General features: G+C 38.1%; 1 protein-coding gene across 1 annotated transcript in view; it reads left to right on the plus strand.

The window, feature by feature from the left end:
• The window catches only part of LOC128684334 (transient receptor potential-gamma protein-like), a 121,940-nt gene extending 116,374 nt beyond the window's left edge, over positions 1-5,566 (plus strand). The window contains exons 9-11 of the mRNA XM_070098376.1: positions 2,441-2,565; positions 3,310-4,068; positions 5,167-5,566. Of these exons, the coding sequence (XP_069954477.1) occupies positions 2,441-2,565; positions 3,310-4,029 (845 nt within the window). The 3' untranslated portion in view covers positions 4,030-4,068; positions 5,167-5,566. The remainder of the gene's footprint in view (positions 1-2,440; positions 2,566-3,309; positions 4,069-5,166) is intronic.
• Positions 5,567-17,500: the final 11,934 nt, after the last annotated feature.

Genomic DNA, 17,500 nt, shown 5'->3' on the forward strand with positions numbered 1-17,500 from the left:
ATATATATATATATATATATATATTAATGTATATATATATATATATATATATATATATATATAAACTTTTTATGTATATATCCTTGTTACTACAGGATAATCTTATCAGTTTTTGTGATTGTTTTATTTTTAATTAATTACGGAAATCATATTCATTTAACATTAACTTAACCTAACCTAACCTAACCTCATCTAACATAACCTAACCTCAACAACCTTAAAATATTATTAAATTAACTTGTTATAAAACTTTAACCTAATAGGTAGATCTCATTGTAACAGTGACTGAGCTAACAGTATGAATCAGTGTTTAGATCATGCAATAACGTATACATTATTTACGTCGTGCACTAATGTACGCATTGTTGACATCATGCACTAACGTATGCATTATTTGCATCGTGCATTGTTATACACAATGAAGTGCACTGGAAAACATTGTTGTTACTGGGATGAGTTGCAACATAGCTTTCAACATGAAAAATAGTCCATATAACACTAAGGGTGTTGATGCAGCTTGGTACATATGATGTATATGCAACACAAGGCATATAATATATTTCATGTGCAACACACTGGATGCATCTATTGTATAATGCATTATATGTATATACGACAACATAACACAGAGGGTATATATGCAACACAACATATAGGGTGTATATATGATACAATACACTGGATTCTTGTACAACATAATGCAGTGGATGCATTCAGATCATACACTGAATGTATAACATCATTATACATTGGGTGTTTATACACTACTACATATGGGATGTGCATATACAACACACCACACAGTGTATATTCAATGCATCACATTCACTGTATATACGAAACAAGTGGTATTTACTATACAACATGGTATGCATGGCATACACTATAGAACCCCAACTTATGATGTTCCGCATGGCAAATATTTTTCACTTAATTCAGTGGCATTCTGCAACCACTTAAATACTTATGAACAAGTGACTCACACTTATAAAGTTAGGGAGCACTTATAAACCCAAAATAAGGGAAAAATACCCATCCCAGTGAGCAGTATGACACAAGAAAAGATCAACATTTGGGATCAGTACTGTACACAAAGTTGTGCTAATTATTTAATTTAGTGCAGTATTTAAGTAATACGTAAACATCACAGAAGTAGTGTTTTGTTGTATATGCATTTGAGAAAGCATATTGAAAATCAGTGACTGGGTAAAAATTCTTGTGGGGGAAAAATTAAATGAAAGTAGATAAGGGAAATTAGGGTTCAGGAACGCATCAATCTAGTTTACATTGTTTCTTATGGAAAAATTGGTTCCAAGTACAAATTTTCGACTTGCAATGAATTTTTAGGAACGTCGTACATTGGGGATCTACTGTAATGCCGATCTATGACGACTACAACACATACGTGAAATAAAGAAGAAAAAGGCACAATACCATGACTGGAACAGTACACAAATAACCCGCACATAGGAGAGAGAGGTTTATGACAATGCTTCAGTCCAACAGTCAAAGACAGACCGGAGCGTTATCATAAGCTTTTTTCTGTCCTGTGTATGGGTTATTTGCATACATAAAATGTCACCTAATTAATGTAGAATACACTGTATGTTTGCTACACAGTGTATTACATAAATTATTAAAGTAGATAACATACCAGAATGGGTGTATACCATACAAGACACAAGGTATACACCACAGTGGGTGTATACCAAACAAGACACAAGGTATACACCTCAGTATGCCCTTCACTGCTGCTCCTTATCAGTCAGTATTTTCACTGCCACGGTTGGTATTAGCATATACCAGCGGTGCTCCACACTACTGTTCCGTCTACTAGATCTAACACTTCACTACCCTCCAAAATTTTATATAGTGGCTAAAAAAAAAGGAGTATGAGGACAACGATAAATTTACAAAAAAAAAAAATATTCAGATTTTTAGCCACTGTTTGTATTAAAAATTGGATTTGAGGATATTTTTTATCAAGATCTCTTGTAGTTTATAGGCCTCAGACTGGTCACTCTTATTTCTTGTGAGATGCAGTGCTGTAATTACTGGTTTCAAAATAATAACAAGGAGAGTTTTTTTTTTTGGCTAAAAGTGACGGTAGTTGACAATGGTCATAGTTAATGCTCATGATTAATGTGATGATAATTGTTCTTATATTACTCAAGACGGATGAATTGTCTCTTATTTTGCATGTGGCGTGCCTGTACACCTCCTAGATGAATTTATTAATATTTCCTAATTTAAATCAGCACTATTCTCATATCTTTCTTCCTGTTATTTGTAAATTCATATGTACCACACTTTAAAAGTAGAGCCCTTATCATATAAATAAAAAATATTAGAATCTCCCCTTAAAATATCCAAAGAAAATTGTCAACTTCGTGATAAGAGAAAATGGTTTATTCTAATTTTATATGGACTACTACTCTAGGTACCGGAGGCAAGAAGAACCGACAGAAGGAGAGAAGACTCATGAAAGGATTCAACCTGGGCGTTAACTCTATAAGTACTAGCCTCAGTCTAGGAACTTCGATGGTCCTGCCTGCGACGGTGGAGGTAAGAAACGCGACCTGAGGAAGGTTTGTGACATAATGCGACGGAAGTGGTATACTTACGCATGCTATCTCGCAGGTCTCACTTGAATCACTATATGGCTAAATATCGATATATTATAGATCCCCCAATAACACTTACTAAATAATTCCAAACATAATTTTCTTTCAGAATAACCACCTCACATATTAAGATTGTAAGTAAAGCTATGATTCCCCATTCAATAATAACAAATCTGAAATCCCTCAATCAAATTGCTGTTTATGTCATCTCTCCTCTCACACCACCACCACCGTCGAGCCTCCCACGAGTGTTTACTGTCGCTCCCCTAAGCCAAGGTGCCGCAATTTATATTGTTAATGTGTATGTCTGCAGGCAGGCAGGTGGGGCAAGGTCTAGCCCACACCCCACTAATCTATCCTCTACCAGTGGAGATGTGCCCAGCTTAATGCCTCACCCACTAACAACTCCCTCAACCAACCCTTCTACCCATAGCAGCTACCTTTCCTCTCTGTGTCATTTTTTTTATTAGTGTTCTTATGTCGCAAGATTTTATACTTAATTTTCACTGTGTGCGTGTGTGTGTGTGAAATATGGATATAGTGATCACTGCATCTCTTTCAACAGAAGATATATATATATATATATATTGAAACAATCATTTATTTTGAGGTGGGAGTTTTGTCTTGTTCTTGGCTGTGTGTGGGCCATGTGCCCCGGATGACCTGTATGCCCTGGTCTCTGCAGGTGGCGGAGGTCGCCGTCAAGCGATCCCCGCAAAACAAACTTGCGCGGCTGGCGCGACTGGCGGAGGCACGGCTGGGTCGCCCGACCAACAAGAAGCGTTGGGGCACGCTAGTCGAGGCCGCTAAGAATGCCAAAGTAAAAAAGTTATTATCCAGGTCCCGCTCCGACGAGTCGCTCTCCTCCGATCCTGGCAACGAGATCAACGGGGATTCAGAGGACGCTCGCTGTGGAGCCGAGATCCCGACGCCCCTGCAAAACCTGCCACCGGGAATTCTCAGGGGAGGTGACGCCTCGCTGGAGGGGACAAGACAAGAGCGGCCCGGGTCAGGGGTGAGCAGCAGGATGCGCCTGGACGCTGCAGCATTAGTGAGCCAACAACACGACACTACCAAGAGGCCGCCCAAGAACTCTGTGAGCTTTGATCAGTCGGTAGTAGCAGGCGCCAGTAGCAGTAGTCCTTCCCACTCATCCACTGAGACGGAGCCTCCCCCACCCTATCCACAGTGGCCTCGGTTAGTCACCACTTCCACCAACGTCACAGAGCCTACTCCTGCTGCCACCTCGCCCTCGTCAGGCAGTGGATCTCTACCACCCTTGGCCGTGAGCGAATCCTCGGAGCCTCTGGTGTTAGGTGGACCCCCAGCCAACGGGTCGGTACAGCAGCCACGCCTGCCTGGCATCCAGCCAGTTAACCGCCACATGGCTGCTGGGTGGCTCTGATCCTCACCCGATACCTGTCTCCATGACTTCTTTACCAAGGTAAATCTGACCTACCTACTTGCTGCTTCACTGGTTGCCTTCAAGAAAGTTTTAAATAAATTTATGCAGTTTTGTCCATCATGAAGGGGTCAGGTGGCGATAAAGATTGTAATGAAATTATTTGTACAATGTTTCACCCAACATTTGGCTTTTTAAGCGTTGGAAAGATATAGAAAAATCTGTTCTGAATGAATTTATTATTATTATAATCAAAAAGAAGCGCTAAGCCACAAGGACTATACAGCTGTTCTGGATGAAATGTTGTACAAATGAAGACCTTCAATGCAGTTGTCTTTTTATTATGGAGTCTTTTCAATATGGTGTCCCGTAGTTCGATCGCTAGCGCACTCAGCTCACACACTGAGGTCCGGAGTTCGAATCTCCGGTACGGCTGGAAAACGCTAGGACGTGTTTTCATATGTCGTAATGTTTGCAAGACAGTAGCACATCGTTCGTCTAGGCTTAAATAATAGTCCATTAAATATTGGTCTATTACAATTTATTTTTTGCGTTATCAATTCTACAATTTAGCCATTAGCATTTATTTTACTCTAGGTAGGCTCTTTCTTATAAGATCCACCCACTACTCTCTACTTTAGATTTTATCTCTGTAAAAGAAAAAATGCCTTTCTAATTACTATATGACCTCCACTGGTTAGAAGCATATTTTTGTGTATAATATTAATAAAAATAATACGTTTCATTGTTCAAGTTTTCATTATGTATTTATTGAACTACACAGAGTTCATTAAACTTGAGAAGAAACACTGTTTACCCTTCCTTTATAATCTGTGTATTTAAAACCTTAAACAAAGATTCCTCACTTTTGAGGAGACCCAAAATATTGTTGTCTATTAGAAGGTCAACACCTTCAAAAGTTAAATCTTCTGTAATACCTACAGACAGGTAACAACAAAAAATTATGACACAGAGATGTTTGTTTTGATGTATATACGACAAGAGTTGTGTAAGTTTTCTTGATTATAAATGTACAGGTAACTTGCAGACTTAATTACCAACATTAAGTTCAGATGTCTTAAACATAAGAAATTAGCTAAACCATGTTGGTTGTACTGACTCTGGTATTTCCCGTTATAGGTTAAAACCCTTCTGGACCAGCAGCATCACTACACGCGCCCTCATCAACAACCATCTGTAAATAAGTCGAAAATCACCTTTACATCCACACTGGCAACCTGACAAGTGACTCCAGCCGACGTACCCTGCTACTGAGGCTCTCACTCCCTTGTCACCACCAGCATCCAAGGCTGGAGGAGAGGGCTGGATGACTTCATCTCCTCGGTACAGAGGTCACACTTGTCTGTCGGATTCCAGCACAGCCTCACCTTCATATACCAGAAAACAAGAGAAAACTGGTGGGATGGAAGGTCATTCCTTGTTCGTTCTGTGAGTTTATATATTGTTAATGAAAGTGGCTACGTTCTTTTATAAAAAAAAAAAAAGTTGTGAAAAGATGTAATAAAACTATATGAAACATTTATCGGACCTTATTTGTTTGATTATATATATATATACATACATATATATATATATATATATATATATATATATATATATATATATATATATATATATATATATATATATATATATATATATATAAGGTTTGTGCTGAGGTGTTTTTAAATCAGTAGGTTATTGTTGCTAATACTGAAGATTTTTATGAAATATATTTTGTTGTCTGGATTCTTCCTTCATAATAACGTGGGACTGTCTGGGGAGCTCATTGAAGGTTAAACGTAAAAGAAAGTAGGTTACAGTGGCACAGATAAAGTGAACAGTGAGAAGAAAATGTGATATTGGCAGAAATTGTGCAGTCATGGATCATGGCTTACAGAGACCATAAAATTGTATTAGTGTATGGAAAACGATGGACGAGAAGAAAACAGCACAGTGAGAGTAGGTAACAGTGTTCACTAACAGAAAATAGTTCTGTGTACGCAGAAAAACTATTCATAGCATCAGAGCACTGTGTAAGATGACCAGGAAACGATGAATGGCAGAAGAAAATGGACAAGGAGAGTGGGAAACAAGACGAGGCAACAAAGAAAAGGTGTAAGGAGATAAAAGAATGAGGAACGGCAACATAAAACCGCGTAATGAGAGTTGGAAATGAGACACTTGACGAAAACAGTGTAAGATGAGGACAAAATGAGACACAGCAACTGGATATGTACAAGAGGAGTACTTCAAAGCTCCTGGGACTCCAAACAAGTCACCACAGTGATCCCTAACCTATATTTAAATGTCCATGTTTCCACGTATATCAGAAAGTTAGACATAAACATAAAGAACATTAAATAAAACACGGGTTGACATGTATATAATGAAATCTTGAAGTGATTTTTTATAACTGAACATGTCTGTATATCCTAGTGATGGACAACTGCAAAAAAAATGTTTATCGTTAGCAGACACCTGAAAAGTTATATATATATATATATATATATATATATATATATATATATATATATATATATATATATATATATATATATATATATATATATATATATATATATATATATATAAGTGTGTGTGTGTGTGCTTCTTATATTAACATCTTTTTTAAGAGACCTATTCCTTCATTGCGGTTGGTGCTATTTATAATATATATATATATATATATATATATATATATATATATATATATATATATATATATATATATATATATATATATATATATATATATATATATATATATATGTCGTGCCGAATAGGTAAAACTTGCGAATTTGGCTTAAATATCAACGTTCATCTTGCCGAATGAAGCAAGCGAAAATTTGTGTATGCAATAATTTCGCAAAAAAACTACTCTGAACCTAACGAAAAAAATATATATTTCATTGTGTTTGTTTATTATTAAATTTTGCAAACTTATCTAAAATATATTTAGTTGGATTAGGATAAATTAAATTGCGCTTGTTATAGTAAGGTTAGGTAAGTTTTCTAAGGTTCTTTTGGTACAAAATTATTAATTTTGACATTAACATAAATTAAAAATATATATTTTTAAACATATAAGAAAAAATTTGCTAACTGACCAATTTTATCTATTCGGCACGACATGGGTATATATATATATATATATATATATATATATATATATATATATATATATATATATATATATATATATATATATATATATATATATATATATATATATATATATTTGGAAATGTTGTAGAAGACCCTATTTTTGTTATGATTAAGCCAAACATTCTGGTAAACTGTTCATTATTACAATAAGGAAAACATTGTAGATGGACAGTGACCTACTTCACTTGTTTTCATGACCTGCCACATCAGGCCATCTTGTTTCTTACTCTGTAAAACAAAAACACAAGTGAGGTCAAAATAATTACATCATCTAGTTGATACCGATCTAATAATCACATATTCTCGTCGTTACATTGGTAATCGTTGATTGTTTGGCACTATAACGAAGAGAGTCTCGGCTGGCCCTCAAGGGGAGACAGGTTCACCCCTCACTCTCTTCTGTGTTGCTTCAATCCTTCACAACTAAAGGTAATCTAAGCCTCTTCTCCTCCAGATCCCTTCTTACTATTGTTGTTTTGTTCCCTACGAATGTTTTCAACCTGTGTGACTTCATCAGGTGCTTGGTTACTAAGTGGTGAATCTTTGTTCTTTATTAAGATTGAGATACATTGGTTACGTACCCATGACTATATAGAACAGGTAAGCCGGCGGTTTCTTAATCACGACTAAAATGAACTGGTGTGGCAACAGGTGCTTCTTCAGTCAGCTGAGTCAAGAATGACCCGTGTCATTAGACGTTTTTCTGACGAATAAAATACCACTGTCAGATGGCAGGTCGTTGGTTCTAACACTGTCACATACCACATACACATTTAAGGTCAACAGGTTAAGTCACCGCCCAGTCGTGTGGTCGACCTTCAGAATCATCAAGGTCTGATACTGACTCTTACCTTCTAATTGCCCTTCTGAAAACAGACTTTTTTTAAACAAAATAATGCTGAATTTCCCAAGGGATGGGTAGAGGAGCTAAGCCTTATTGGTGTGGATGAATTTTACATTTCATTGGTCTTGTTATTATCCTCATCTGATAATTTAAATGACACCATTAATATCTACTGTATATATTTCCCCCATCTCTTATTTTGCAACGAACACTTATTAATGTAACCTATAAACTGGTATCATGTTGTCAGGTGTAAAATTATCACTTTTTTTGTATTACCATATAGCTTGTATTCATATACTGAGAACACAGATGTATAAATATATAATATAATGCCTTGATATAAGCGTGGGTAAGGACAATCTTCAGAAGCTGACAACAGAATTGGTACAATGGCAGATGGTTAATACCTCTGGGGCCACTAGGCTCAACTATCATTTATATGGTGTTATATTGGTCGAGGTCGCACCTTCTGCAAGATAATGATGTATAGCTGGCGATGTATAATTGCTGGCGATGTATAGGTGGTTGTTGAAAGCTCTGGTTTTCTTACAACCACCTCTGCCCACCATATTTTTCTATAACGTTTGATATAATGCAGCACTCTGGTGGTAATGGTGTCTCGCTCCTACATCCATCACAGTCTCGTGTGTCTAGCGGGCGAAACGTTCGTCACGGAGTCAACGCTTTTTCACTGAATACCCGAGGTAAAAGCCCCCACAGGATCACACACCTGGCAGACCTCGATGTTTCTACCTTCGTTCAGCGTTTTAGTGAATAAGGTTCACTACATCTACTTAGTCAAATGTTTCGTGTCCGAAATAAAAAGGAACTTATGATGTTTAATTCTTTTAATAATGACGTTAATACTTTCTGCCTTGATTAAATGTGAAGCGATATTAACCTCAGTGACAAAGAACACTACAGTGAAAATACGTTCAGTAGGATTACCTCTTACTTTGTTACCATCAATAAGTTTTAGACATATTTATTGCTAATGTTTCTAATAGTTTATGCATTTATTTTCGTGAGTTTGTGTATTTATTCACTTCTAAGTTTAACTAGCTATTATTCTAGTCAATTTATGTACACGCGTTACTGTTGAAGATTCACACAAGTATTCACGCCCACTCACAACTTCCCCGCCCATCCACACCCACTCTCGGTATAATACAACTACTCACAACCTCACATACACCCACTGCGGGCCTCGCAGAACACCTACACCCTCGTGCACCTGTCCACACCCTCACACACCTGCCCACACCCTCACACACCTGCTCACACCCTCACACACCTGCCCACACCCTCACACAGCTGCCCACACTATCAAGTCAGTTGCTGCACACCTTGTTCATCTACCGACCAGGATTGTTGTATTTTTCATCTGAACAAATTTCACTGTTTTCTGGTTACGTGTTTACCTTTCGGTTAATAATTCTCTGTAGAATTATCAGTTATTTAGTCATGCAGTGTACACATGGTGGGGTGTAATTCATACATCAGACTTTCACAATATGTAAAATTACCTAATTTGCTTATATATATTTGAGACTGTGTGTTGTATATTGTGACCATTATTTCTTGCTCTGTTGAAAAATATTTTGGAAAGAATAAGTAGATGGCTTGTCATGAATGTAACCCTTTCACACACACACACACACACACACACACACACACACACACACACACACACACACGCACACACTAGTCATTTATTTACACTGTACAAAATGGAAAGTTATCAACAATTATAGTACAATATGTAGAATGGTTGTACATCAATGTGGGACAATTGTACAGTGAGAGTTCATAAGAGCGGGACACTATGAAACTATTACACACTGGGACACATTACGAGTGTACCATCTTGGAACAACTGTACAGCAGTGTTGTGGTACTCTGGGGTATTTGGACAATGACTCAGTCATATAGAAAGTAACAATTAAAATCATAATAACGTGGCTGGAACAATTCACAAATAATCTTCACTAATTGTTGATTGGGAATTGTCATTATGTTACTGCTGCCAATTCATCATTAACTCATCATTGCCATTAATGAATCATTGCCATTTCTGAATCATATTCACTACTGAGTCCAGAATCACCATAAATAACCCAACATCTTACTTATAAAATTAAAGCATTACACTCGCTCATTAGTCACTGTCATTATATCTCCACTGCATTAACACTGTCATTATATCCCCACTGCATTAACACTTTCATTATATTCCCACTGCATTAACACTGTCACTATATCCCCACTGCATTAACACTGTCATTATATCCCCACTGCATCAACACTGTCATTATATCCGCACTGCATTAACACTGTCATTATATTCCCACTGCATTAACACTGTCATTATATCCCCACTGCATTAACACTTATGATATCCCCACTGCATTAACACTTATTATATCCCCACTGCATTCAAACTGTTATTACACCTCCACTGCATTAACACTGTAATTATATCCCCACTGCATTAACACGGTTATTACATCCCCACTGCATTAACACTCTTCTTATATCCCCACTGAATTAACACTGTTATTATATCCCCACTGCATTAACAGTTATTATATCCCCACTGCGTTAACACTGTTACTATATCCCCACTGCATAAACACTGTTTCAGCACTTTGTTACCACTACATGATATTAACACTGTATGAACACTACCAACACTGTATCAACACTACACTGTATCAACACTACACTCTATCAACACTACCCTGTAACAACACTGTATCAACACTACCCTGTGCCAACATCAACACTACACTGTACCAACACTGTATCAACATTACCCTGTACCAACACAGTATCAACACTGTACTAACACTGTATCAACACTACACTGTACAAACACTGTATCAAGACTACCCTGTACCAACACTGTATCAACATTACACTGTACAAACACTGTTTCAACATTACACTGTGCAAACACGGTAACAACACTACACTGTACCTACACTGCATCAACACTACACTGTACCAACACTGTATCAACACAATATCAACACAACCCTGTGCAACACTGTATCAGCACTACACTGTACCAACACTCTATCAACACTACACTGTACCAACACTGTAACAACACTGTATCAACACTACACTATACCAAAACCATCAACATTGCACTGTATCAACACTGTACCAACACTGTATAACACTGTATCAACACTGCACTGTACCAACACTGTATCAACACTGCACTGTACCAACACTATCAACACTACACTGTACCAACACTGTACCAATACTGTACCAACATTGTATCAACACTACAATGAACCAACAATGTATCATCACTACACTGCAACAACACTGTACCAACACTACACTGTACATGGAGTTTACCAGGAGAGTTTACCATTAGAGAGTTCCGGGGGTCAGCGCCCCCGCGGCCCAGTCTGTGGCCAGGCCTCATCACTGCACCAACACTGTACTAACACAGTATCAACACTACATTGACCAAACACTGTATAAACACTACACTGTAACAACACTGTATTAACATTACACTGTACCAACACTGTATCAACACTACACTGTACCAACACTGTACCAAAACTGTATCAACACTACATTGTACCAACACTGTATCAACAATACACTGTGCCAACACTGTATAAACACTACACTGTACTAACACTGTATCAACAATACACTGTGTCAACATTACACTGTACCAACACTGTATCAACACTACACTGTACTAACACTGTATCAACAATGCACTGTGTCAACATAACACTGTACCAACACTGTATCAAAACTACACTGTACCAACACTATACCAAAACTGTACCAACACTGTATCAACACTACACTGTAACAACACTGTATCAACACTACACTGTACCAACACTGTATCAAGAATACATTGTACCAACAGTGTTTCATCACTGCACTGTACCAACACTGTATCAACACTACACTGTACCAACACTGCGTCAACACTACACTGTACGAACACGTTATCAACACTACATTTTACCAACACTGTATCAACATTGCACTGTACCATCACTGTATCAACACTACACTGCACCAACATTGTATCAACATTACACTCTACCAACCCTGTATCAAGAGTACATTGTACCAACACTGTATCAACACTCTACCAACACTGTATCAACACTACACTATACCAACAATATCAGCACTACACTGTGCCAACACTGTATCAACACTACACTGTACCAACACTGCGTCAACACTACACTGTACCAAAACGTTATCAACAATACATTGTACCAACACTGTATCAACAATACACTGTATCAACATTACACAGTACCAACACTGTATCAACAGTACACTGTACAAACACTGTATCAACAGTGTACCAACACTGTATCAATAGTGTACCAATACTGTATCAACAATACAAGGTGCCAACACTGTATCAACGCTACAATGTACAAACACTGTATCAACAATACACTGGATCAACATTACACTGTACAAACACTGTATCAACAGTACACTGTACCAATGTATCAACAATGTACCATCACTGTATCAACATTACACTGTACAAACACTGTATCAACACTACACCGTACCAACACTGTACCAGCACTGTATCTACAATACACTGTACCAATATTACACTGTACCAGCACTATATCAACACTACACTGTACCAACACTGTATCAACACTACACTGTACCAACAGTGTATCAACATTACACTCTACCAACACTGTATCAACAGTACACTGTGTCAGAACTGTATCAAAACTACACTGTACCAACACTGCATCAACAATGTACCAACACCGTATCAACATTACACTGTACCAACACTGTATCAACACTACACTGTCCCAACACTGTACCAACACTATATCAACACTACACTTTTCCAACACTATATCAACACTACACTGTACCAACACTGTATCAACACTACACTGTACCAACAATGTATCAACACTACACTGTACGAACACTATACCAGCACTGTATCAACAATATTCTGCATCAATATTACACTGTACCAACACTGTATCAACACTACACTGTACCAACACTGTATCAACATTGCACTGTACCAACACTGTATCAAAACTGTATCAACACTACACTGTACCAACACTATATCAACACTACACTGTACAAACACGTTATCAACACTACACTGTGCCAACACTATCAACACTACACTGTATCAACACTACACTGTACCAACACTGCGTCAACACTACACTGTACCAACACGTTATCAACACTACATTGTACCAAAACTGTATCAACAATACCCTGGGTCAACATTACACTGTACCAGCACTGTAGCAACAGTACACTGTACCGACACTGTATGAACATTACACTGTACCAACACTGCAACAACACTACAATGTACCAACACTGTACCAGCACTGTATCAGCAATACACTGCACAAATATTACACTGTACCAGCACTGTATCAACACTACACTGTACCAACACTGTATGAACACTACACTGTACCAACACTGTATCAACAATACATTGTATCAACATTACACTGTGCCAACAATGTATCAACACTACACTGTACCAACACTGTATCAACAATGTACCAACACTGTATCAACATTACACTGTACCAACACTGCAACAACACTACAATGTACCAACACTGTACCAGCACTGTATCAGCAATACACTGCACAAATATTACACTGTACCAGCACTGTATCAACACTACACTGTACCAACACTGTATGAACACTACACTGTACCAACACTGTATCAACAATACATTGTATCAACATTACACTGTGCCAACAATGTATCAACACTACACTGTACCAACACTGTATCAACATTACACTCTACCAACACTGTATCAACAGTACACTGTACCAGCACTGCATAAACAACGTACCAACACTGTTTCAACATTACACTCTAACAGCACTGTATCAACAGAACACTGTACCAGCACTGCATCAACAGTACACTGTACCATCACTGTATCAACACTACCCTGTACCAACACTGTATCAACACTACCCTGTACCAACACTGTATCAACACTACTCTGTACAAACACTGTATCATGACTGCCCTGTACCAACACTGCATCAGCATTACACTGTACAAACACTGTTTCAACATTACACTGTGCCAACACGGTATCAACACTACACTGTACCAACACTGTATCAACACTACACTGTACCAACACTGTATCAACACTACACTGTACCAACACTGTATCAACACTACACTATACCAACACTATCAACATTATACTGTATCAACATTGCATCAACACTGCAATGTACCAACACTGTATAAACACTACACTGTACCAACACTGTATCAACACTACACTCTACCAACACTGTACCAATACTGTACCAACATTGCATCAACACTACACTGAACATACAATGTATCATCACTACACTGTAACAACACTGTGTCAACACTACACTGTACCTGGAGTTTACCAGGAAAGTATACCAAGAGAGAGTTCCGGGGGTCAACGCCCCCGCGGCCCGGTCTGTGACCAGGCCTCATCACTGCACCAACACTGTATCAACACTGTATCAACACTACATTGAACCAACACTGTATAAACACTACACTGTAACAACACTGTATTAACGTTACACTGTACGAATACTGTATCAACACTACACTGTACCAAAACTGTATCAACACTGAATCAACACTACATTGTACCAACACTGTATCAACAATACACTGTGCCAACACTGTACCAACACTACACTGTACTAACACTGTATCAACAATACACTGTGTCAACATTACACTGTACCAACACTGTATCAACACTACACTGTAACAACACTGTATCAACACTACACTGTACCAACACTGAATCAAGAATACATTGTACCAACAGTGTTTCATCTCTACACTGTACCACCACTGTATCAACACTACACTGTACCAACACTGCGCCAACACTACACTGTACCAACACGTTATCAACACTATATTGTACCAACACTGTATCAACATTGCACTGTACCATCACGGTATCAACACTACACTGCACCAACACTGTATCAACATTACACTCTACCAACCCTGTATCGAAGAGTACATTGTACCAACACTGTATCAACACTCTACCAACACTGTATCAACACTACACTGTACCAACAATATCAGCACCACACTGTGTCAACACTGTATCAACACTACACTCTACCAACACTGCATCAACACTACACTGTACCAACACGTTATCAACACTACATTGTACCAACACTGTATCAACGATACACTGTGCCAACACTGTATCAACACCACACTGCACCAACATTGTATCAACAATACACTGTATCAACATTACACTGTACCAACACTTTATCAACAGTACACTGTACCAACACTGTATCAACAGTGTACCAACACGTTATCAACACTACATTGTACCAACACTGTATCAACAATACACTGTGCCAACACTGTATCAACACTACACTGCACCAACACTATCAACAATACACTGGATCAACATTACACTGTACAAACACTATCAACGGTACACTGTACCACTGTATCAACAATGTACCATCACTGTATCAACATTACACTGTACTAACACTGTATCAACACTACACCGTACCAACACTGTACCAGAACTGTATCAACAATACACTGTAACAACATTACACTGTACCAGCACTATATCAACACTACACTGTACCAACACTGTATCAACACTACACTGTACCAACACTGTATCAACATTACACTCTACCAACACTGTATCAACAGTACACTGTGCCAGAACTATATCAAAAGTAAACTGTCCCAACACTGTATCAACAATGTACCAACACCGTATCAACATTACACTGTACAAACACTGTATCAACACTTCACTCTCCCAACACTGTACCAACACTGTATCAACACTACACTGTTCCAACACTGTATCAACACTACACTGTACCAACACTGTATCAACACTACATTGTACCAACACTGTATCAACACTACACTTTACGAACACTGTACCAGCACTGTATCAACAATATTCTGCATCAACATTACACCGTACCAACACTGTATCAACACTACACTGTACCAAAACTGTGTCACCATTACACTGTACCAACACTGTACCAAAGCTGTATCAACACTACATTGTACCAACACTGTACCAACACTATATCAACACTGCACTGTACCAACACGTTATCAACACTACACTGTATCAACACTACACTGTACCAACACTGCGTCAACACTACACTGTATCAACACTACATTGTACCAACACTGTATCAACAATACACTGTACCAACACTGTATCAACACTAGACTGTCCCAATACTATTAACAATACACTGGATCAACATTACACTGTACCAACACTGTAGCAACAGTACACTGTACCGACACTGTATGAACATCACACTGTACCAACACTGCAACAACACTACACTGTACCAACACTGTACCAGCACTGTATCAGCAATACAATGCACCAATATTACACTGTACTATCACTGTATCAACACTACACTGTACCAACACTGTATCAGCAATACATTGTATCAACATTACTCTGTGCCAACACTGTATCAACACTACACTGTACCAACACTGTATCAACATTACACTCTACCAACACTGTATCTACAGTACACTCTACCAGCACAGCATCAACAGTACACTGTACCAACACTGCATCAACAATGTACCAACACTATATCAACATTATACTGTACCAACACTGTACCAACACTTTTTCCACACTACACTGTACCAACACTGTATCAACACTACACTGTACCAACATTGTATCAACACTACACTGCACGAACACTGTATTCAACACTACACTGTACCAACACTGTACCAGCACTGTTTCAACAATACTCTGTATGAATATTACACTCCACCAACACTGTATCAACACTACACTGTACCAACACTTTATCAACACTACACTATACCAACACTGCACCAGCACTGTATCAACAATACACTGAATCAACATTACACTGTTCTTATACCCCCACTGCATTAACACTGTTATTATATCCCCACTGCATTAACACGGTTATTATATCCCCACTGCATTAACACTGTTCTTATATCCCCACTGAATTAACACTGATATTATATCCTCACTGCATTAACACTGTTATTATATCCCCACTGCATTAATACTGCTACTATATCCCCACTGCATAAACACTGTTTCAGCACTTTACTACCACTACATGATATTAACACTGTATCAACACTACCGTGTATCAACACTACATTGTATCAACACTACCCTGTAACAACACTGTATCAACACTACCCTGTACCAACAATGTATCAACGCTACACTGTACAAACACTGTATCAAGACTACCCTGTAACAACACTGCATCAACATTACACTGTACAAACACTGTTTCAACATTACACTGTACCAACACTGTATCAACACTACACGGTAT

The sequence above is a fragment of the Cherax quadricarinatus genome, chromosome 4, assembly GCF_038502225.1.
Source record: "Cherax quadricarinatus isolate ZL_2023a chromosome 4, ASM3850222v1, whole genome shotgun sequence".
NCBI classification, from domain to species: domain Eukaryota; kingdom Metazoa; phylum Arthropoda; class Malacostraca; order Decapoda; family Parastacidae; genus Cherax; species Cherax quadricarinatus.